Source organism: Pelophylax lessonae, assembly GCF_965119305.1.
Source record: "Pelophylax lessonae genome assembly, chromosome: 5".
NCBI classification, from domain to species: Eukaryota; Metazoa; Chordata; class Amphibia; order Anura; family Ranidae; genus Pelophylax; species Pelophylax lessonae.
This window is the reverse complement of record NC_138772.1, coordinates 177,268,058-177,290,535: the sequence shown is the minus strand read 5'-3', so window position 1 is coordinate 177,290,535 and position 22,478 is coordinate 177,268,058. Positions and strand designations below refer to the sequence as shown.

Below are 22,478 nucleotides of genomic sequence, written 5' to 3'. Positions count from 1 at the left end.
TAGATGGAGTAGGCCGTCTGCTCTCCCCTCTTGCTTGCTCTGCCTCCTCCTCAACCTCAGACCCAACATCTGACTCCATCAAAGACTGAGCACCAGGCCTGGCCTGGGAGACAACAGGTGCGGCCTTAGATGGAGCGGGCCGTCTGCTCTCCCCTCTTGTTTGCTCTGCCTCCTCCTCAAACTCAGACCCAACATCAGACTCCATAAAGGACTGAGCATCAGGCTGGAGTAGATGGCCGACACTGTGGTCAAACAGCTCAGCTGACTCCTCTGCCATGTCTGAAATTGGGTCTAAGGGAGGACATGAGGTGGACATGGACTCATCTGTATTTGTTCTGACAACTGCAGAAGACTGACCACTTTTCTCTGCCTGGGTCACTGTAGTTGCAGATGATGCCGATGATGAGGGTTTGTTCATATAGTCCACCACCTCCTGTACATACTGTGGACGTATAGCTTGGCCACTGCCGGAGAACAATCCAAATGGTGGCCTGGCTGAGGACTGACCACCACGTCCACCCCTGCCTCTAGACACCCTAGAAGCTGTGCCCCTTTCCGCAGCAGGGCCACGTATGCCTTTTCTTGGTCTACCAGGCATATTTCTCAATGATGCGTTGGCAACTGTGTGCGGTGAAAAACGCACACTGCTATGCGACCCACAGTTGTCGCTGGATACAGCACAGCAGTTGCGGTTCACGCACAGTAGCAAAGCCTTTTGCACAGTGGACCTAACGCTTTGAACAACAGGCGTTAGGTTGTCACTGATGCGTTGGCAACTGTGTGCGGTGAAAAACGCACACTGCTATGCGACCCACAGTTGTCGCTGGATACAGCACAGCAGTTGCGGTTCACGCACAGTAGCAAAGCCTTTTGCACAGTGGACCTAACGCTTTGAACAACAGGCGTTAGGTTGTCACTGATGCGTTGGCAACTGTGTGCGGTGAAAAACGCACACTGCTATGCGACCCACAGTTGTCGCTGGATACAGCACAGCAGTTGCGTGTCACGCACAGTTGCAAAGGCTTTTGTACAGTGCACCTAACGCTTTGAACAACAGGCATTAAGTTGTCACTGATGCGTTGGCAACTGTGTGCGGTGAAAAACGCACACTGCTATGCGACCCACAGTTGTCGCTGGATACAGCACAGCAGTTGCGGTTCACGCACAGTAGCAAAGCCTTTTGCACAGTGGACCTAACGCTTTGAACAACAGGCGTTAGGTTGTCACTGATGCGTTGGCAACTGTGTGCGGTGAAAAACGCACACTGCTATGCGACCCACAGTTGTCGCTGGATACAGCACAGCAGTTGCGTGTCACGCACAGTTGCAAAGGCTTTTGTACAGTGCACCTAACGCTTTGAACAACAGGCGTTAAGTTGTCACTGTATTTTGCTGCCTAGCAAGCACGTATACCTGCTGTGATACAGCAGCACTGTGCCACGTGCTCACTAAACAGAACCCTCACACTTTCCCTACAGAAACTAAATTTTCAAATCTAACTAATGTAGTACAAAGTTCCCTAACTACACTAGATATCCCTTTCCACTAAATAGAAAGCTCCATACAGCAGAAGACTGACACTGTCCCTTAAGTTTTTTTTTTTTTTTTTTTTTTTTAACTCTAAGAACCAGCACAATCGCTGTATCTAACTACACTGGCTGTAAGCTAAATACAATTCTGCTATATGGAGCTTTAGAACCACTCGATATGTAGGAAATGTAGTGTAGCAAGCAGGAGTCAGACAGAACTGCTTCAACTCTCTTCAACAGGCTCTGGATAACTGTGCTAGGGGTTAGGCGGGGCCATCTTATATAGTGTGGGGCGTATTCACTCCTGATTGGCCTCTGGTCCCCGTAGTCACTCCAATCACGTTCCTAGGAGACTCCTGCCCCCTCATTGGCTTTTGCAGACGTTTCTGGGCCAATCACGGGCTTTTAAAGCCCAGTTCCTGTCCCAGTGCATTTTGGGCGGTTCTGGTGGCCGAATACCGAACTTTTGCCGCAAAAAGTTCGGTATTCGGCCGAATATCGAACATCCAATGTTCGGGTCGAACCGATGGTCGACCCGAACCGTTCGATCATCCCTACCTCCTAATGCAGCTTCATGTGTGGTGTGGAAATGATGATGAATTGTATCTGAATTCAGAGCAGTGCTGTCATTTTCATATAGGGTGCACCTGCTTGAATCCCTGTGAAATAAAAAATATTTCAGGGGCTCGCTATCAGCATTGTAGCTGCTGATTCACAGGTCTGTGGCTCACAAACTCAAAACCAGCGCTAAAAAGACTATCAAATGTCCATTCAAAGTCTCTATCAAAAAGAAACAGTGTAATATGCAAACAGAAGATAATGATTTTCCTAGATTTCTCACCAGATGTTGTATCTGGGTCTAATAAAGCTTGTGGAATTAGACTTGATCTTAATCTAATAAAGCTTGCGGTAGCAGACTTGAAAATGCACATTGTCTTTGTTTTCTTTGTTTCTTCCCTACTCATGTCCTCCACTCATCCATGTGACATAAAAAATAGCATAGTTTGTTCAAAATAACAATATCCTCACTTCAATTAAAATTGTGATCACAATAATGTGAATAAAACGTGCCACCAACTCCGTGTTCTTCAATGCACACTGCAATCCTCATTGTCCATCTACTCTTACCCAATAAATGTAATCTTGCACATATCATATAACTTTCTTCACATATTCTGTTCAAAGACACCTTTTGTTTGTCAACGATTCACAAAAAAAAAAAAAAACAATTACTATAAGTCCCTATTCACACTAGCGCGACTTGTCAGGCGACTTGGTCGCCTGACAAGTCGCGGTGGGTCGCCCGCCATTGATTAGCACAGAACCCGTTCTAATAGGAGCGACACAAGTCAATCCAACTTAGAAAAAGGGTCCTGTACTACTTTGGGGCGACCTGGAGGCGACCTGCATTGACTTCAATGATATGAAGTCCGTGCATGTCGCGCCGAGGTCGCTGGGCTCGCTGTGCACCGCAACCTCACAGGTCGCCCCAGCAAGTAGCGTCGCCCCTGTCTGAACGGGGTCTTTATAGTATAGTTCCTTTTTAAATCCCATTTAAACCATGTACAGTATACTGTGGTCACATTAGAATCAATACTGTGCACCAATGTAATTCTACAATGCTCTAATATTACCATGCACCTCTGTGAGCTTCGTGAAGACTGTTCACCACATGTGTTTAACACTCCAGTGCAAAATATAAACCTCACCAGACTCCCAGCCCACTAAGATAACAATGTAAAAGAACTTAAGAAGGGCCATAGTATAGCAAATAAAACTTTAAAAGCTTTTATTTCTCTCTATGCTCTTAAATTGGCAAGAACACTATAAAAACATATGCAAAACCTCATTCAAGATGGCTGCTCACCACTTCTGATTTCGTTCTGATGTCACTTCTTGATATCTCCTTTGAAAAAGTCAAACCTGACAAAACAGCATAAAGGGAAATAAATGCTTTTAAGATTTTATTTGCTACTCTATGGTCCTTCCTAAATTATTTTACATGGCTATCACTTACTGATTGGCAGAAAACATTGGATGGGGAGTGAAAAACAGAGAGAAGATTCAAAATTTATTACACATGTTGCCCTTCTTCTCAGTGGGCTGGGGAGTCTGATAAGGTTTATATGTTGCACTGGGGTGTCTTAACGAAGGTCACAGAAGTGAATGATGTTATTGGAGCATTACAATGGTGCCCATAATTGATTCTAATGTAAGCACAGTAATATATATATATATATATATATATATATATATATATATATGTATATATATATACAGTATATATATACAGTATATATATATTTTTTTTTTCTTTTTTTTATGTTACGTGGATGAGGGTAGGACATAAGGAAGAGAGGATGAAGAGAGACATGCCAGATGCATTGTCAATGGTCTTCGCATCTGGTGAGGGTCCCAGGAAAAAGCATTATCTTTTGTTTTCATAATCATAACGGGACTATTTTCTTTTGATGGAGACTTTGAATGGACATTTGAACAGCCTTAAAAGTGCTGATTTTGAGTTTGTATGATTTAATCTGCCCAGAGGGGCAAAGTGATCCCAGCTGCTGGGGAGTACCTATTTTCTTTATTTGCTCCTTCTGTGTGTTGATACTCTATTAGAGGTCTATAGCTTGTCAGTCAGCATCTGGCCATATCACTTCTTTCTGGATTGACAGCACTGCCTCTGTTGGGTAAATCCTCCCACTGTGAGCTGCTGTGTCTGGGAGGGAAAGCATGTGAGAATCAAAAGGAGGAAGATTTGGCTCAGCAACAGAAGGTAAAGCAGGTTTGATTTACTTTTTAAAGCCTGTGCATTACACAGTAACTGGATTTGCATAGATGCCAAATATGGGACAGTCTCATATTTTGGATCCTTGCCCCTCCATTGCTGTGTCCACAGTCATGTTCTTGTATCACAACATCAACATGAACTGATTTACAGCACATAAGCAGTAACTTAAAAAGGCATGAATTGTTGACATTGGAGCCACAAACAGGGTCTGGGTGGGCCCAACTCAGACCAAGAGGTTTTGACTTATGTGCACCGGAAAGTGGTCATATGAATTGCAGACTATAGGGTTTTTTTAAATTTTGATTTAAATGTCATCATGGAAGGGTGAGGGCATCCATTAAACATTAGGCAGAATTAAAGATTATTCCTAAGTAGTGTTGAGCGAACACGGACTGTATTATTCGTGTTCGTACCGAATAATTGGATTTTTGTTACCCGAACACGAACACGGACACTTTACTGTATATTCGGGTAAAAATCCGTGTTCGGTCGTTTTATTTCCGGGTTTTGCATGCTTTGGCGCTCTTTTCATGGCGGGCTTTCAACAGCCAATCAACAATCGTTTAACTGGTGTGCCTTAAGCCATCCCAGCCATGCCTGCAAATGTCTCAGTAGCTGTGATTGGCCGTCTGAAGCATGTGACCAAGTCTTTATAAGTTCGAGGCAGCCGCAGCGGCGTCATTATGCTGCTTAGATCAGGGACAGAGCACACATCAACGTGCTGGCTGCTGATTAGGGAAAGATAGGCAGGAAAAAACCATTTGTGTCCGGATAGAATTGAGGGACAGGTCGGAGTGTTTAGGCAGGGCGAGTTGTAGGCATTTTAGGGATAGAGTCTGCTGAATTATAGGGTCAGTGTGTTCTACAAACTACAATCGATATTGCTGTGTGGGGTGGGGTCTGCACTTAGTTCTCCTGATCTACGATCTCTTCTCAATCCTGTTAGGGACAGAGTCTGCTGAATTTTAGGGAAAGTGTGTTCTACAAACTACAATCGATATTGCTGTGTGGTGTGGGATAGGAGATAGGCAGGTGTCAGTGATCCACATCCATTTTTCTGTGTGTGGGCTGCAGTGAACACAATCTTTTTGGGGTGCAGTGAACACAATCCTTTTGGAGTGCAGTGAACAAAATCTTTGTGGGGTGCAGTGAACAAAACCTTTGTGGGGGTACAGTGAACACAATCTTTGTGGGGTGCAGTGAAGACAATCCTTGTGGGGTGCAGTGAAGACAATCCTTGTGGGGTGCAGTGAACAAAATCTTTGGGGGGTACAGTGAACACAATCTTTGTAGGGTACAGTGAACACAATCTTTGTGGGGTGCAGTGAAGACAATCCTTGTGGGGTGCAGTGAAGACAATCCTTGTGGGGTGCAGTGAACAAAATCTTTGGGGGTACAGTGAACACAATCTTTGTGGGGTACAGTGAACACAATCTTTGTGGGGTGCAGTGAAGACAATCCTTGTGGGGTACAGTGAACACAATCTTTGTGGGGTGCAGTGAAGACAATCCTTTTGGGGTGCAGTGAACACAATCTTTGTGGGGTGCAGTGAACAAAACCTTTGTGGGGTACAGTGAACACAATCTTTGTGGGGTGCAGTGAACAAAACCTTTGTGGGGTACAGTGAACACAATCTTTGTGGGGTGCAGTGAAGACAATCCTTTTGGAGTGCAGTGAACACAATCTTTGTGGGATACAGTGAACACAATCTTTGTGGGGTGCAGTGAACAAAACCTTTGTGGGGTACAGTGAACACAATCTTTGTGGGGTGCAGTGAACACAATCTTTGTGGGGTGCAGTGAACAAAACCTTTGTGGGGTGCAGTGAACACAACCTTTGTGGGGTACAGTGAACACAATCTTTGTGGGGTGCAGTGAACAAAACCTTTGTGGGGTACAGTGAACACAATCTTTGTGGGGTACAGTGAACACAATCTTTGTGGGGTGCAGTGAACAAAACCTTTGTGGGGTACAGTGAACACAATCTTTGTGGGGTGCAGTGAACAAAACCTTTGTGGGGTACAGTGAACACAATCTTTGTGGGGTGCAGTGAAGACAATCCTTTTGGAGTGCAGTGAACAAAATCTTTGTGGGGTACAGTGAACACAATCTTTGTGGGGTGCAGTGAACAAAATCTTTGTGGGGTACAGTGAACACAATCTTTGTGGGGTGCAGTGAAGACAATCCTTGTGGGGTGCAGTGAAGACAATCCTTGTGGGGTGCAGTGAACAAAATCTTTGGGGGGTACAGTGAACACAATCTTTGTGGGGTGCAGTGAACAAAACCTTTGTGGGGTACAGTGAACACAATCTTTGTGGGGTGCAGTGAACAAAACCTTTGTGGGGTACAGTGAACACAATCTTTGTGGGGTGCAGTGAAGACAATCCTTTTGGAGTGCAGTGAACACAATCTTTGTGGGGTACAGTGAACACAATCTTTGTGGGGTGCAGTGAACAAAACCTTTGTGGGGTGCAGTGAACAAAACCTTTGTGGGGTACAGTGAACACAATCTTTGTGGGGTGCAGTGAAGACAATCCTTTTGGAGTGCAGTGAACACAACCTTTGTGGGGTGCAGTGAACAAAACCTTTGTGGGGTACAGTGAACACAATCTTTGTGGGGTGCAGTGAAGACAATCCTTTTGGAGTGCAGTGAACACAACCTTTGTGGGGTACAGTGAACACAATCTTTGTGGGATGCAGTGAACAAAACCTTTGTGGGGTACAGTGAACACAATCTTTGTGGGGTGCAGTGAACAAAACCTTTGTGGGGTACAGTGAACACAATCTTTGTGGGGTGCAGTGAAGACAATCCTTTTGGAGTGCAGTGAACACAATCTTTGTGGGGTACAGTGAACACAATCTTTGTGGGGTGCAGTGAACAAAACCTTTGTGGGGTGCAGTGAACAAAACCTTTGTGGGGTACAGTGAACACAATCTTTGTGGGGTGCAGTGAAGACAATCCTTTTGGAGTGCAGTGAACACAACCTTTGTGGGGTGCAGTGAACAAAACCTTTGTGGGGTACAGTGAACACAATCTTTGTGGGGTGCAGTGAAGACAATCCTTTTGGAGTGCAGTGAACACAACCTTTGTGGGGTACAGTGAACACAATCTTTGTGGGATGCAGTGAACAAAACCTTTGTGGGGTACAGTGAACACAATCTTTGTGGGGTACAGTGAAGACAATCCTTGTGGGGTGCAGTGAACAAAATCTTTGGGGGGTACAGTGAACACAATCTTTGTGGGGTGCAGTGAAGACAATCCTTGTGGGGTGCAGTGAACAAAATCTTTGTGGGGTACAGTGAACACAATCCTTGTGGGGTGCAGTGAAGACAATCCTTGTGGGGTGCAGTGAACAAAATCTTTGGGGGGTACAGTGAACACAATCTTTGTGGGATGCAGTGAACAAAACCTTTGTGGGGTACAGTGAACACAATCTTTGTGGGGTACAGTGAAGACAATCCTTGTGGGGTGCAGTGAACAAAATCTTTGTGGGGTACAGTGAACACAATCTTTGTGGGGTACAGTGAAGACAATCCTTGTGGGGTGCAGTGAACAAAACCTTTGTGGGGTACAGTGAACACAATCCTTGTGGGGTGCAGTGAAGACAATCCTTGTGGGGTGCAGTGAACAAAATCTTTGGGGGGTACAGTGAACACAATCTTTGTGGGATGCAGTGAACAAAACCTTTGTGGGGTACAGTGAACACAATCTTTGTGGGGTACAGTGAAGACAATCCTTGTGGGGTGCAGTGAACAAAATCTTTGTGGGGTACAGTGAACACAATCTTTGTGGGGTACAGTGAAGACAATCCTTGTGGGGTGCAGTGAACAAAACCTTTGTGGGGTACAGTGAACACAATCCTTGTGGGGTGCAGTGAAGACAATCCTTGTGGGGTGCAGTGAACAAAATCTTTGGGGGGTACAGTGAACACAATCTTTGTGGGGTGCAGTGAACAAAACCTTTGTGGGGTACAGTGAACACAATCTTTGTGGGGTGCAGTGAAGACAATCCTTTTGGAGTGCAGTGAACACAATCTTTGTGGGGTACAGTGAACACAATCTTTGTGGGGTGCAGTGAACAAAACCTTTGTGGGGTGCAGTGAACAAAACCTTTGTGGGGTACAGTGAACACAATCTTTGTGGGGTGCAGTGAACACAATCTTTGTGGGGTACAGTGAACACAATCTTTGTGGGGTGCAGTGAACAAAACCTTTGTGGGGTACAGTGAACACAATCTTTGTGGGGTACAGTGAACACAATCTTTGTGGGGTGCAGTGAACAAAACCTTTGTGGGGTACAGTGAACACAATCTTTGTGGGGTGCAGTGAACAAAACCTTTGTGGGGTACAGTGAACACAATCTTTGTGGGGTGCAGAGAAGACAATCCTTTTGGGGTGCAGTGAACACAATCTTTGTGGGGTACAGTGAACACAATCTTTGTGGGGTGCAGTGAACAAAACCTTTGTGGGGTGCAGTGAACAAAACCTTTGTGGGGTGCAGTGAACACAATCTTTGTGGGGTGCAGTGAAGACAATCCTTGTGGGGTGCAGTGAAGACAAACAATCCTTGTGGGGTGCAGTGAACAAAATCTTTGGGGGGTACAGTGAACACAATCTTTGTGGGGTGCAGTGAACAAAACCTTTTTGGGGTACAGTGAACACAATCTTTGTGGGGGTGCAGTGAACAAAACCTTTGTGGGGTACAGTGAACACAATCTTTGTGGGGTGCAGTGAAGACAATCCTTTTGGAGTGCAGTGAACACAATCTTTGTGGGGTACAGTGAACAAAACCTTTGTGGGGTACAGTGAACACAATCTTTGTGGGGTGCAGAGAAGACAATCCTTTTGGGGTGCAGTGAACACAATCTTTGTGGGGTACAGTGAACACAATCTTTGTGGGGTGCAGTGAACACAATCTTTGTGGGGTGCAGTGAACACAACCTTTGTGGGGTACAGTGAACACAATCTTTGTGGGGTGCAGTGAACAAAACCTTTGTGGGGTACAGTGAACACAATCTTTGTGGGGTACAGTGAACACAATCTTTGTGGGGTGCAGTGAACAAAACCTTTGTGGGGTACAGTGAACACAATCTTTGTGGGGTGCAGTGAACAAAACCTTTGTGGGGTACAGTGAACACAATCTTTGTGGGGTGCAGAGAAGACAATCCTTTTGGGGTGCAGTGAACACAATCTTTGTGGGGTACAGTGAACACAATCTTTGTGGGGTGCAGTGAACACAATCTTTGTGGGGTGCAGTGAACAAAACCTTTGTGGGGTGCAGTGAACACAATCTTTGTGGGGTGCAGTGAAGACAATCCTTGTGGGGTGCAGTGAAGACAATCCTTGTGGGGTGCAGTGAAGACAAACAATCCTTGTGGGGTGCAGTGAACAAAATCTTTGGGGGGTACAGTGAACACAATCTTTGTGGGGTGCAGTGAACAAAACCTTTGTGGGGTACAGTGAACACAATCTTTGTGGGGTGCAGTGAACAAAACCTTTGTGGGGTACAGTGAACACAATCTTTGTGGGGTGCAGTGAAGACAATCCTTTTGGAGTGCAGTGAACACAATCTTTGTGGGGTACAGTGAACAAAACCTTTGTGGGGTACAGTGAACACAATCTTTGTGGGGTGCAGAGAAGACAATCCTTTTGGGGTGCAGTGAACACAATCTTTGTGGGGTACAGTGAACACAATCTTTGTGGGGTGCAGTGAACAAAACCTTTGTGGGGTACAGTGAACACAATCTTTGTGGGGTGCAGTGAACAAAACCTTTGTGGGGTACAGTGAACACAATCTTTGTGGGGTACAGTGAACACAATCTTTGTGGGGTACAGTGAACACAATCTCATACTTCTGAAGCTTTGAGGGTGCTGCCTGTTCTATACTCCTCCTCCTCCTCCTCATCCATCCTTTTAGGTGTACAAACAATAGTAATTGGGGCCTAGTGTGCTTCTGTACGTGTGAAAAACATACACTTTTTTTTGATCATATTTCCTATTCCGCTATTCAATAAAAACCTTTGGGGCTCAATTAAATTGCGGAATAGTCTGTGTCGGTACGTGTGAGATCCACCTTTCCAAGTTTTTGGGGTTCATCTCATACTTCTGAAGCTTTGAGGGTGCTGCCTGTTCTATACTCCTCCTCCTCCTCTTCTTCATCCATCCTTTTAGGTGTACAAACAATAGTAAGTGGGGCCTAGTGTGCTTCTGTACGTGTGAAAAACATACACTTTTTTTTGATCATATTTCCTATTCCGCTATTCAATAAAAACCTTTGGGGCTCAATTAAATTGCGGAATAGTCTGTGTCGGTACGTGTGAGATCCACCTTTCCAAGTTTTTGGGGTTCATCTCATATTTCTGAAGATTTGAGGGTGCTGCCTGTTCCATACTCCTCTTCCTCATCCTCCCTTTAGGGTAGGAAAAAATTTAATCGGGCCTAGTCTGTGTTTGTACGTGTGAGATACACAGTTTTTTATCCTATTCCGCTATTCAATACACACCCTTTTGGTGTAAAAAACATTAAATTGCGGCATAGTTTGCATATTTGACTGTGAGATACACCCGTGCGATACTGTTGTTCTTTTGTTCCGCTATTCAATAAAGACCTTTCTAGGGCAAGATCTTAAATTTCAGAAATATGAGGAGAGCGTCAAATAGGGGCCGTGGCCTGGGTCGTGGTGGTGCTGCTGCTAGAGCTCCTGTTGCAAGGAGAGGACGTGGTCGATCTGTACCAGCTGCACGCACAAGTGAAACACCTTCCTCAAGTGTGAGTAGGCGACAGAACCTGCATCAGTATTTGGTAGGGCATCATACGCCCCTAGAAATGATGAGGCCAGAACAAGTGGAGGCGATAGTAGATTGGTTTGCTGCTGACAGTGCCTCCAGTTCCTTCACATTGTCTCCCACCCAGTCTACTGCAGAAAGGTCACAGTTGCCACCTGCAGCCGATGTCCAACCGTCTTTCACCTCACCCCCTTGCAAATCAGGCAAGCAGTCTGAGCCCCAAGCCATACAGCAGTCTCTTCTTCTTTTTGATGACTCTGTCAGCAGGGTTTCCCAGGGCCATCCACCTAGCCCTGCCCCAGAAGTGGAAGAGATTGAGTGCAGCGATGCCCAACCACTTATTTCTCAAGATGAGTACATGCAAGGATCATCGCAGCACGTCTCCGATGATGACGAAACGCAGGTGCCAACTGCTGCGGCGTTCAGCATTGTGGAGACCGACAAGGAGGGCAGGGGTGAAGACTGGGTGGAAGATGATGTGGAGGACGATGAGGTCCTCGACCCCACATGGAATGAACGTCATGCAGGTGACCTGAGTAGTTTGGAGGAAGAGGCGGTGGTCGCACAGAGCCACCAGCACAGCAGAAGAGGGAGCAGGGTGCAGAAGCGGAGCGGCCGTGCCCTAGACACTACGCCCGCTACTGCCCAACGCAGCAAGGGAACGAGCGCACCAAAGTCAGCTCAAAGGAGTTCTCTAGCGTGGAAGTTCTTTAGAAAATGTGCTGATGACAGGACAAGAGTGGTTTGCACCCTGTGCAATCAGAGCTTGAAACGAGGCATAAACCTTCTCAACCTGAGCACAACCTGCATGATCAGGCATCTAAGTGCAAAGCACGAGCTGCAGTGGAGTACACACCTTCAAAACCAAGAAACGTCTCTGGCTCATCCTGCTTCCTCTTCTGCTGCAGTCTCGGCCGCTCCAGCCACATCTGTAGTGATACCGGCACCTGCCACCCCGCAAACAGACGATCTGTCAGCAACACCACCACCTGGGTCACCAACAACCATCTCCACAATGTCCCGTGGAAGCGTTCAGCTTTCCATCTCCCAAACACTTGAGAGGAAGTACCCCCCTACCCACCCGCGATCCCTGGCCCTGAATGCCAGCATTTCAAAATTATTTATCCTTTGAAATGCTGTCATTCCGTCTGGTGGAGACGCACAGTTTTAAAAACCTTATGTCGGTGGCTGTCCCACAGTACGTCGTGCCCAGCCGCCACTACTTTTCCAGGCAAGCCATCCCTTCCCTGCACAACCAAGTGGGGGAAAAAATCAGGTGTGCACTGCGCAACGCCATCTGTGCCAAGGTCCACCTAACTACCGATACGTGGACCAGTAAGCACGGTCAGGGGCGTTATATCTCCCTAACGGCACACTGGGTAAATGCAGTGGCGGATGGGCCTGAGGTGGATAGCAATTTGGCGCATGTCCTTCCACCACCGAGGGTTGCAGGGCGCTTCAGTTTTCCTCCTGTTCCTAACTCCTCCTACTCCGCTTCCTCATCCTCTACCGCCTCCTCATCCGGACAGCGTAACACCTTCACCACCAACTTCAGCACGGCCAGGGGTAAACGACAGCAGGCAGTTTTACAACTTGCCTGTTTGGGGGACAAACCACACACCGCGCAGGAGTTGTGGAGGAGCATGGAACAGCAGACAAATGAGTGGTTGCTGCCAGCGAGCCTCAAGCCCGGCCTGGTGGTGTGCGATAACGGGAGAAATCTCATAGCAGCTCTGGGCCTAGCCGGTTTGACGCACATCCCTTGCCTGGCGCATGTGCTGAATTTGGTGGTGCAGAGGTTCCTTAAAAACTACCCCGATATGTCAGAGCTGCTGCAGAAAGTGCGGGCCGTTTGTGCGCACTTTCGGCGTTCTCACCCTGCTGCTGCTCGCCTAGCAGCGCTGCAGCGTAACTTCGGCCTTCCCGCTCACCGCCTCATATGTGACGTGCCCACAAGGTGGAACTCCACCTTGCACATGCTGGAAAGACTGTGCGAGCAGCAGCAGGCCATAGTGGAGTTTCAGCTGCAGCACGCACGCGTGAGTCGCTCTGCGGAACAGCACCACTTCACCACCAATAACTGGGCCTCCATGCGAGACCTGTGTGCCTTGTTGCGCTGTTTTGAGTACTCCACCAACATGGCCAGTGGCAATGACGCCGTTCTCAGCTTAACTATCCCACTTCTATGCCTCCTTGAAAAAACAATTCGGGCGATGATGGAAGAGGATGTGGCACAGGATGAGGAGGAGGAGGAGGATGAAGAGGTAACATTTCCAAGGCTTTCAGGGCAGTCATTCGCAAGGGGCTCCGAGGGTGGGTTCCTGCACACACAAACGCCAGGGACACAATTGTCCAGCAGGGGCACAGTTTTGGAGGATGAGGAGGATGAGGAGGAGGTGGAGCTGGAGGAGGAGATGGAACCATGTTCACAGCAGGGTGGCACCCAGGCCAGCTCATGGCCATCACTGGTGCGTGGCTGGGGGGATACAGAGGACACGGACGATACACCTCCCACAGAGGACAGCCTTTCGTCGCCTCTGGGCAGCCTGGCACACATGAGCGATTACATGCTGCAGTGTCTCCACAACGACCGCCGAGTTGCCCACATTCTAACTTGTGCTGATTACTGGGTGGCCACGCTGCTGGATCCCCGTTACAAGGACAACGTACCGTCCTTAATTCACTCACTGGAGCGCGATTGCAAGATGCGCGAGTACAAGCGCACGCTGGTAGACGCGATGCTGCTGGCATTCCCATCTGACAGCGGGGCCACAGTGGAAGCACAAGGCAGAGGAGGAGGAGGAGGAGGAGGTCGCCAACTCAACCAGGGCACCGCCAGCACCTCAGAAGGCAGGGTTAGCATGGCCAAAATGTGGAAAAGCTTTGTCAGCACGCCACAACAAACAGCAGCACCAGCAGCTCAGATGGAACGTCTTAGCAGGAGGCAGCATTTTACCAACATGGTGGAGCAGTATGTGTGCACACGCCTACATGTAGTGAATGAGGGGTCTGCCCCCTTCAACTTCTGGGTCTCCAAATTGGGCACATGGCCTGAGCTTGCCCTTTACGCCTTGGAGGTGCTGGCGTGCCCTGCAGCCAGTGTATTATCTGAACGGGTATTTAGCACGGCTGGGGGCGTTATAACAGACAAGCGCAGCCGCCTGTCCAGAGACAATGTGGACAAGCTCACGTTCATTAAAATGAACCAGGCATGGATCCCACGGGACTTTTCCGTACCTTGTGCAGAATAGCAATGGATACCGACCTTACCCAGCCATTGTTCCATTTTTGCTCTTTCTCACTCTTTTGGGGTGTACCCTCATTTAAAATTTGTGAAAAGAAGCAGTGTTGGCTACCTCGTCCTCCTCCTCAGGGCCAGATTAACGTAGGGGCTATTGGAGCTGCAGCTCCATGCAGGCCCCTACCTTTTATATAGGCCCCGGGTTGGCCATATTCACTGTGACCGCTCTTCTGTCACTTGTAAACACAGAAGTCTGGCTTCTATGCTCGCTTCCCCAGGCAGCACCCTCAGAACCTCCCCACACAGCGCGAAGGCCGGACAAGGAGGGACAGTTGCCGATGCATGGATGTGTTTATGGGCTTCAGAGACAGCATCCCATGTTGAATTAGGCATGCATGGCTGCACCCTTCCTCCTCTGGGTGCATGCCAAGGCACGGCCCTTAAGGCCCTTCAAAATCCTCAGCACCAAGACCATGATGCTCTTAATCCGGCCCTGGTCCTCCTCCACCGCCGCTTCCACCTACACCGCCCATAGGTGTGCGCAGCCTATTGCATTAGGGTGTGCACCCCAAAGTTGAAATACACATGCATGTGTTTGCCTACATGTACATGGCCCCGATACATTACTCTCCCTGCTGGCAAAGAGAAATAGAGCAGAGCAGGTGCGAGGGAGATCTTTCCCATCTCCTCACTGGCAAACAGAGCGATAATGCTATGTGCCCTAGGTGATTAGGGTGTGCCCAGGTACACCAGGCACACCCTGTGCGCACGCCTATGACACCGCCACATCCACCACCACCTCAACCTCCCTCCTACTCCATATGGGCCTCGTCCTTCAGAGATGAAGAACATTGTTTTATTTTTCTGTTTTTTTTTTTTGTTGTTTTAAGTTATTTCCCTATCCACATTTGTTTGCAGAGCACTTGCCATGCTCTTAACTACGTTTTGCTGCCATTTGCAGCACTCTAGCCCTTTCCATTGGTGTTTTAGAGCCATTTTAGTGCCTTAAAGTTCGGGTCCCCATTGACTTCAATGGGGTTCGGTGTCCGGGAAAAGTTCGGTAAAAGTCCGGGACACGGACCCGGACTTTTTTTTAAAGTTCGGCCGAACCTGTCGAACACAGACATCTAGGTGTCCGCTCAACCCTATTCCTAAGCAATTTTTTTTGTTTTTGATACTGAGGAATTATTATGACCTCTGCTAGTTTTATTGCCATCTCTGTTCCCACTGGGAAAATTACCCTAATTTCATATTTGATAGGTATCAAACAAATCCTGAATTAAAGGAAAATCTTCCTACTTCTGCTTCTTTGTTTAACCACTTGCCGCCCGCCCACCGTCAATTGACGGCGGGACGGTGCGGCCATTGTTCTGGGAAGACGTCATATGACATGATCCCATTCAGCAGGGCAGGCGCGCGATCGTGTGCGCGCCGCCCTGCACTGCCGGTGCCGGCGTGTCCCCGGGACACCCCCCGTCACCGGCAGGGGGCAAACAGCCAACGGGCATGGCTGTTTCCCACGTGATCGGCTGTGTTCCAATCTATTCCACAATAGAGGAATGCAGGAAAAGACCGTGCATGCGCTATCGGGAAAGCGCAGCACGGTCATGTCGGTGGCTCTGTGTTCCCTAGGAACACAGCTAGTCACCGGCAGTAGTAAACAGTCACTGACAGTGACTGTTTACTATGTGATTGGCTGTGAATGCATTCACAGCCGATCACAAAATGTAAACAAAGAGCAGTAACTTACTGTTACTAGCTCTTCTCCTCTCACACAGTTTCCAGTGTGAGGAGAGCAGAGCCAGAAACAGTGAGTTACTGCTTTGTGTACCTGACAAAGTAAAATCACACAGCCCCCCCCCCCCCCAATTGCACCTGTCACCCAACAGTCACCTCATAAGTGCCCAGAAATTGCCACCCATAAGGCTACGTTCACATGTGAGCGTAGCGATCGCGGGCAGAATCACTGCGATTCTGCCCGCGATCCAGAAATCATTGTAAATTGTGGGACGCCTGTGCGTTGCCCGTGATTTGCAATAGCACCCCAAACGCTGTGCGATGTTGCCTCGATTTCCACCTGTCGAATCGCGGTAACATCGCGCAAACAACGCATGATGCCCAAAAAAGGTACCAGAGCTTCTTTGGGGCGTCATGCGTTGTTTGCGCGATGTTACCGCGATTCGGCAGGCGGAAATCGCAGCAACATCGCACAGCATTTGGGGTGCTATTGCAAATCACGGGCAACGCACAGGCGTCCCGTGATTTGCAATGATTTCTGGATCACAGGCAGAATCGCAGTGATTCTGCCCGCGATCGCTACGCTCACATGTGAACATAGCCTAAAGTTCACCTGTCACCAGAGACTGCCATCAGTACCGCCGTGCACCATCGCCCATCACCTGTCACCCATCAGTGACCATCGCCCGTCACCTGTCACCCCATCAATCACCATCACCTGTCACCCCATCAATCACCGTCACCTGTCACCCCATCAGTCATCGTCATCTGTCACCCTATCAATCATCGTCACTTGTCACCCCATCAGTGATCGTCACTTGTCACCCCATCAATCATCGTCACTTGTCACCCCGTCAGTGATTGTCATCTGTCACCCCATCAATCATCGTCACTTGTCACCTCATCAATCATCCTCATCTGTCACCTCATCAATCATCGTCACTTGTCACCTCATCAATCATCGTCACCTGTCACCTCATCAATCATCGTCACCTGTCACCCCATCAGTCATCGTCACCTATCACCCCATCAGTCATTGTCACCTGTCACCCCATCAGTCATCGTCACCTGTCACCCCATCAGTCATCGTCACCTGTCACCCCATCAGTCATCGTCACCTGTTTGCCATATACATGCAACCACTTACTGACCGCCTAACGACTATATGCGTCTGCCATTAAAAGCTAAATACTGGGGTTATGGCAGCAGATAGCTGCCATAACCCCGGTATTTTTTTAAACAGCGGGCGGTCGGCTTTCAGATAAGGGTGGTCCCAGTGGCGGATTTACCGTGGAATTACCCTTACGGTGCAGGGGAAGAGGTGCCCCCCCTCCCGCCACGTCCCAGACGTTTTCCCAGCTTACCGGACCCGCCGGCAGCGGGGAAAACTATCCGGTCCCGGATCCTCAGAGACAGGAAGTCGAGTGAGGGCAAGATGGCCCTTACTCGACTCTATGGTCTTGGAGGACCGGAGCTACGCCAAAAGACGTTGCCTAGCAACCGGTTTAAAGGGCCGCTTTTTTTTTTTCTTTTTCAACAATTTTTTTTTTCTTTTTTAGTGTAGTTGTGAGGTGTGAGGTCTTTTTGACCCCAGATCTCACAATAAAGAGGACCTGTCATGCCTATTTCTATTACAAGGGATGTTTACATTCCTTGTAATAGGAATAAAAATCAATCAAAACATTTTTTTTTAAAACTGTGTAAAAATAAAAAAATAATAAATAAAATAAATAGGGGAAAAAAAAAATTAAAGCGCCCTGTCCCCGTTAACTCGCGCGCAGAAGCAAAAGCATACGTAAGTCCCGCCCACATATGTAAACGGTGCTCAAGCCACACATGTGAGGTATCACCGCGATCGTTAGAGCGAGAGCAATAACTTGAGCCCTAGACCTCCTCTGTAACTCTAAGCTGGTAACCTGCAGAAATTTTTAAAATGTTGCCTATGGGGATTTTTAAGTACCAATGTTTGGCGCCATTCTGTGAGCATGCGCAATTTTGAAGCATGACATGTTGGGTATCTAATTACTTGGCGTAACATTATCTTTCACATTATGAAAAAAAATTGGGCTAAATTTACTGTTTTCTTATTTTTTAGTTAAAAAAAGTGAATTTTTTTCAAAAAAAATTGCATTTGGAAGACTGCTGCACAAATATGGTGTGATAAAAAATATTGCAACAATCTCCATTTTATTCTCTAGGGTCTCTGCTAAAAAAAATATATATAATGTTTGGGGGTTCTAAGTAGTTTTCTAGCAAAAAAAATGATTTTAGCTTGTAAACACCAAGTGTCAAAAATAGGCCCAGTCTTAAAGTGGATAAATGGACAACTTTGTGAAAAGGACTACTTGGATGTTAGGCCTCTGTATGAGGCTGTGTAAAAGTGTTACACATGTGGTATCGCCATACTCAGGAGGAATAGCAGAATGTATTTTGGGGTGCAATTTTTGCTATGTACATGCTATGTGTTAGAAATATTGCATAAATGGATAGCTTTGTGTAAAAAAAATGTGTTTTCATTTTCTTTCCACATTTTCAAAAACTTGTGGAAAAAAATGACATATTCAAAAGACTCATTATGCCTCAAAAATTATATGTTGGGCTGTTTGCTTTCCAAAATGGGGTCATTTTATGGGGGTTTCCATTGTCCTGGTGCTCCAGGGCCTTCAAAAGGCCCTTGTGCTCCTAGAATGCCGGACCGTGCTACTTGGATGTTAGGCCTCTGTATGTGGCCAGGCTGTGAAAAAGTCTCACACATGTGGTATCGCCATACTCAGGAGGAGTAGTAGAATGTGTTTTGGGGTGTAGTTGCAAGTATACATATGCTGTGTGAGAGAAATAACCTGTTAATACGTCAATTTGTAAAAAAAAAAAAAAATCTTCATTTTGGGAAAAAGTTACAACTTCAAAAAACTCACCATGCCCCTTATTAAATACCTTGAAATGTCTACTTTCCAAAAAGGGGTCATTTGGGGGGTATTTGTACTTTCCTGACTTTTTAGTGTCTCAAGAAATGAGATAGGCCTTCAGTACATCAGGTGTGGTCAAGTGTGATCAATTTTCAATGATTAGCACATAACTTGTGGACTCTATAACTTTCACAAAGACCAAATAATATACACGTATTTGGGTTATTTTTAGCAAAGATAAGTAGCAGTATAAATTTTGGCCAAAATTTGTGAAGAAAAATTACTCATTTGCTAAATTTTATGACAGAAACAAAGAAAAATGCATTTTTTCACAATATTTTCAGACTTTTTTTATTTATAGCACAAAAAATAAAAAACCCAGTAGTGATTAAATACCATCAAAAGAAAGCTCTATTTGTGTAAAAAAAGGACACAAATTTTTTATGGGTGCAGTGTTGCATGACTGAGTAATTGTCATTCAAAGTGTGAGAGCGCTGAAAGCTGAAAATCAGTCTGGGCAGGAAGGGGGTGAAAGTGCACTGTAGGCAAGTGGTTAAACAGGATAACAGAAAATTAGTGGAAATTGTGCTAAAGGAAGCACAAGCAGAAAGGCTTGTTTAGAAGTTCTAACCCTTCCCTGCTCTATCCAAAATGTGGCTGGATTTGGGCTCTAAAGAATAATACTTAAATCCTATGATGCAAATGAATTGATAAACTACATGCTTTTATTTAACACAGTGCAGATTTTTTTTTTAAAATCTGTGTTTGAAAAATGAGCTTTTAATTATTGTATATACCTTTTTTGGAAAGCAATAACACATTTACGTTTATCCCCCTTAGCCTTCCTATGCGGAGTTTGATATCAGTGGTAATGTGCTAGGACTGGTCTTCAATCAAGGAATGATCTGGTAAAATCATGCTGAATGTCTAGTAACTGTGCGGTATCTTATTTGTCATTTAATTAGTGCCTTCTACTACTTTGCAGATTACTTTCTTACCTGCATCTAACCCACATTTGGTGGACACTTGTAAAATGCAAAAATACTTGTATTATATAAAGTATCTGTAAGATGACTAACAGCACACTATGGGTGTTTTTTCGAAAAAAAATAAATAAAGAGTCACAATGACCAAAAATCAATTAAACTTAGTTTTACTTTGCTTTAGGTGTCAACTTTGGGTGCCAAAAGTTGAAGAAGGGAAAATGCTACCTCTTATAAAAAGGGAGGTATAATGAATTTGGGAACAGTGTGCTACACTAATTATCTTCATGTTTGCATTCAAGTAGTCTGTAGATTTTATAATAGCAATATTTTGTTAGTACTGCTTCCTGTTTGGGACAATTGTACAGTTTTCTACTCCATTAGAGTAGAGCAGAGAGTTAAAATGTTTTACTAGTACACCATTACACATGGGCAAATCTGTCCAGGTTCAATTTGCTTTACATTTGGTGAATGTGGTTCGATATTCAGCGCACCTGAACTTGTGATAAATCTTATTAAAATCAATAGGGCCAAATTCTTTTGTTAAATTCTGGTTATTTATAGGGCTAGAAGGCAAACAATTATTTAAAAAAAAGAGGCATGGGGAGCTGGGCACTGCCATGGCAGACATTTAGCAAAAAAAAAAAATATTTATTAGTAAAGAAAATACTGTAAAGCTGGGTGAATGGGTATTTATTGCAACTTAGAGTGATGTGATGGAACTGTTTAGCACTCAGCTTGGGTGCTTCCAAAAAAATATAGTTTCCTCCAGTCTTGAACCAGGAACCAGATATTATAGCTGACCATCCACGACAAGCCAACAATAGCTTAGATGCAAATTGGAACTCACTTTATTGAAAACTCACACAGACTATATAGTACACCAGATCAAATAAGAATTTATTCACATTATGCTAACAGTAAGATAATGAACATAATGCTAATATACACAAAATGCTAATCCACATCTAGCAATTAATATCTGACAGTGATCTAATTAAACCATAAGCTAATCAACATTAACACATAACATCCAACAATGGTTCTATAACAAGATACAATGGTCAGGTCACAATATTAATCACCTTTTTAAGAGATGATCAGTTGGACAGAAACAATAGGGGATTCAATTAAAAATGGGAATGCACACCTTGGAGGCACACAATGGGACAAAGACACTTAACACATAACACCTTAAACAGATTATATCAGAAGACCCCAAACTCAAGTTGCTTTGAGCTGATGATATTAACATTTGCTCTGAGTATCACAATATAAAGCAGCCATTGCTGTTTTTGGGCATTGAGGTCCTTAAATATGTATATGGGTTCTCCAGTTCCCAGGGTCTGTGTGTTTTGGGGAGACGTGGACTTGAATCAGAAACAAGACCACTCTAGGGGTCCCCCAGGCACACACCTCCCAAAGAGTAGTGTTTCCTTAAAAGCCATAGTCAGTAGGCAAGAGGCCACCCTGCAGTCCTCTCCAAAAGCCCCTGTCCTGGTTGGGTCTGTCACAGGTATTTATTGCAACATAGAGCAGTGAGGGGGTTAGAACTCATGCCAGGTTTTATTGCTGCCCATGACCTCACTAGGGAGTTTCACTCTCTCTAATTATCCAGATAACCATTGTCACTGTGATACATTGTATCGCAATCCAAAATGTTGCAGTTGTTATCTGAACAGGAATACAGGGCAAATATCTCAATGGGGACATCTGTGCTGGTGAAAACTGCTCAAGGGTGAATATTTAGTTGCAATGACCTGCAAGCACGCTGATAAGCATATTCATATTTCATTCAATCTTCTTCTAGCTTTGTAACAGAAAGCATGTACAGGGGTACAGGAACAAAGTTAGAAGAAGAGTCAGGAATCTGACATCCAACCCACAATCTGCTGATCGTGAATGCAATTCTTTTCAGGCACTTTTTAAGTTAAACTTTAATATATTGTAATTGTATGAGATTTATCTTTTAAATGGTGATAAACAGGAATTAAGCATTAATGAAACAATTAAATAGTAACTCCACTTTTGTTGATAAAAAAAACAATCCCCTCTGAGATGTATATGTACATTGCAATATACTGTACATTGCAAGGATTTACAAAAAAAAAAAAAAAAATGTCCTTGTTGCAGAGTCCTATCTGGTTTTTTTTTTCTCTGAAAAAATAGCCGTTTGTTATGTGTAGAGTGAATCTGCTGATGTACTTACAACATTTTAATAAGGACAGTTGCAGGGCCTGCATCCCTTTAGAAGTAATGAACCCTTTCTGAATTTCTCACCAAAAAATACATTTTTTTTGCAGAGTATACCAAAAATCTGGCTTGTATCCTAATGCAGACTTCTAGGAATATCAGTAAGCAATCACACAAGCAGAATATGACATTTCTGGGGAAGCTCTGTACACAAACTGTGTACAGAACACCTTCAGATTGCCATTGGGACAGAATGCCTGGTACCTCACCTGGGTGCCTCTGCCAAGATACAGCTTCCTCCACTCTGGAACCA

The 22,478-nt window shown here is 45.6% G+C and overlaps 1 protein-coding gene across 1 annotated transcript in view; it reads left to right on the top strand.

Moving 5' to 3' along the window:
• Nucleotides 1–22,478, top strand: part of TMC2 (transmembrane channel like 2) — a gene marked incomplete at both ends in the record, with an annotated part of 186,184 nt that overhangs the window by 143,402 nt on the left and 20,304 nt on the right. Inside the window, one exon of the mRNA XM_082258912.1 lies at nucleotides 19,830–19,897. Within this exon, the coding sequence (XP_082115038.1) occupies nucleotides 19,830–19,897 (68 nt within the window). The remainder of the gene's footprint in view (nucleotides 1–19,829; nucleotides 19,898–22,478) is intronic.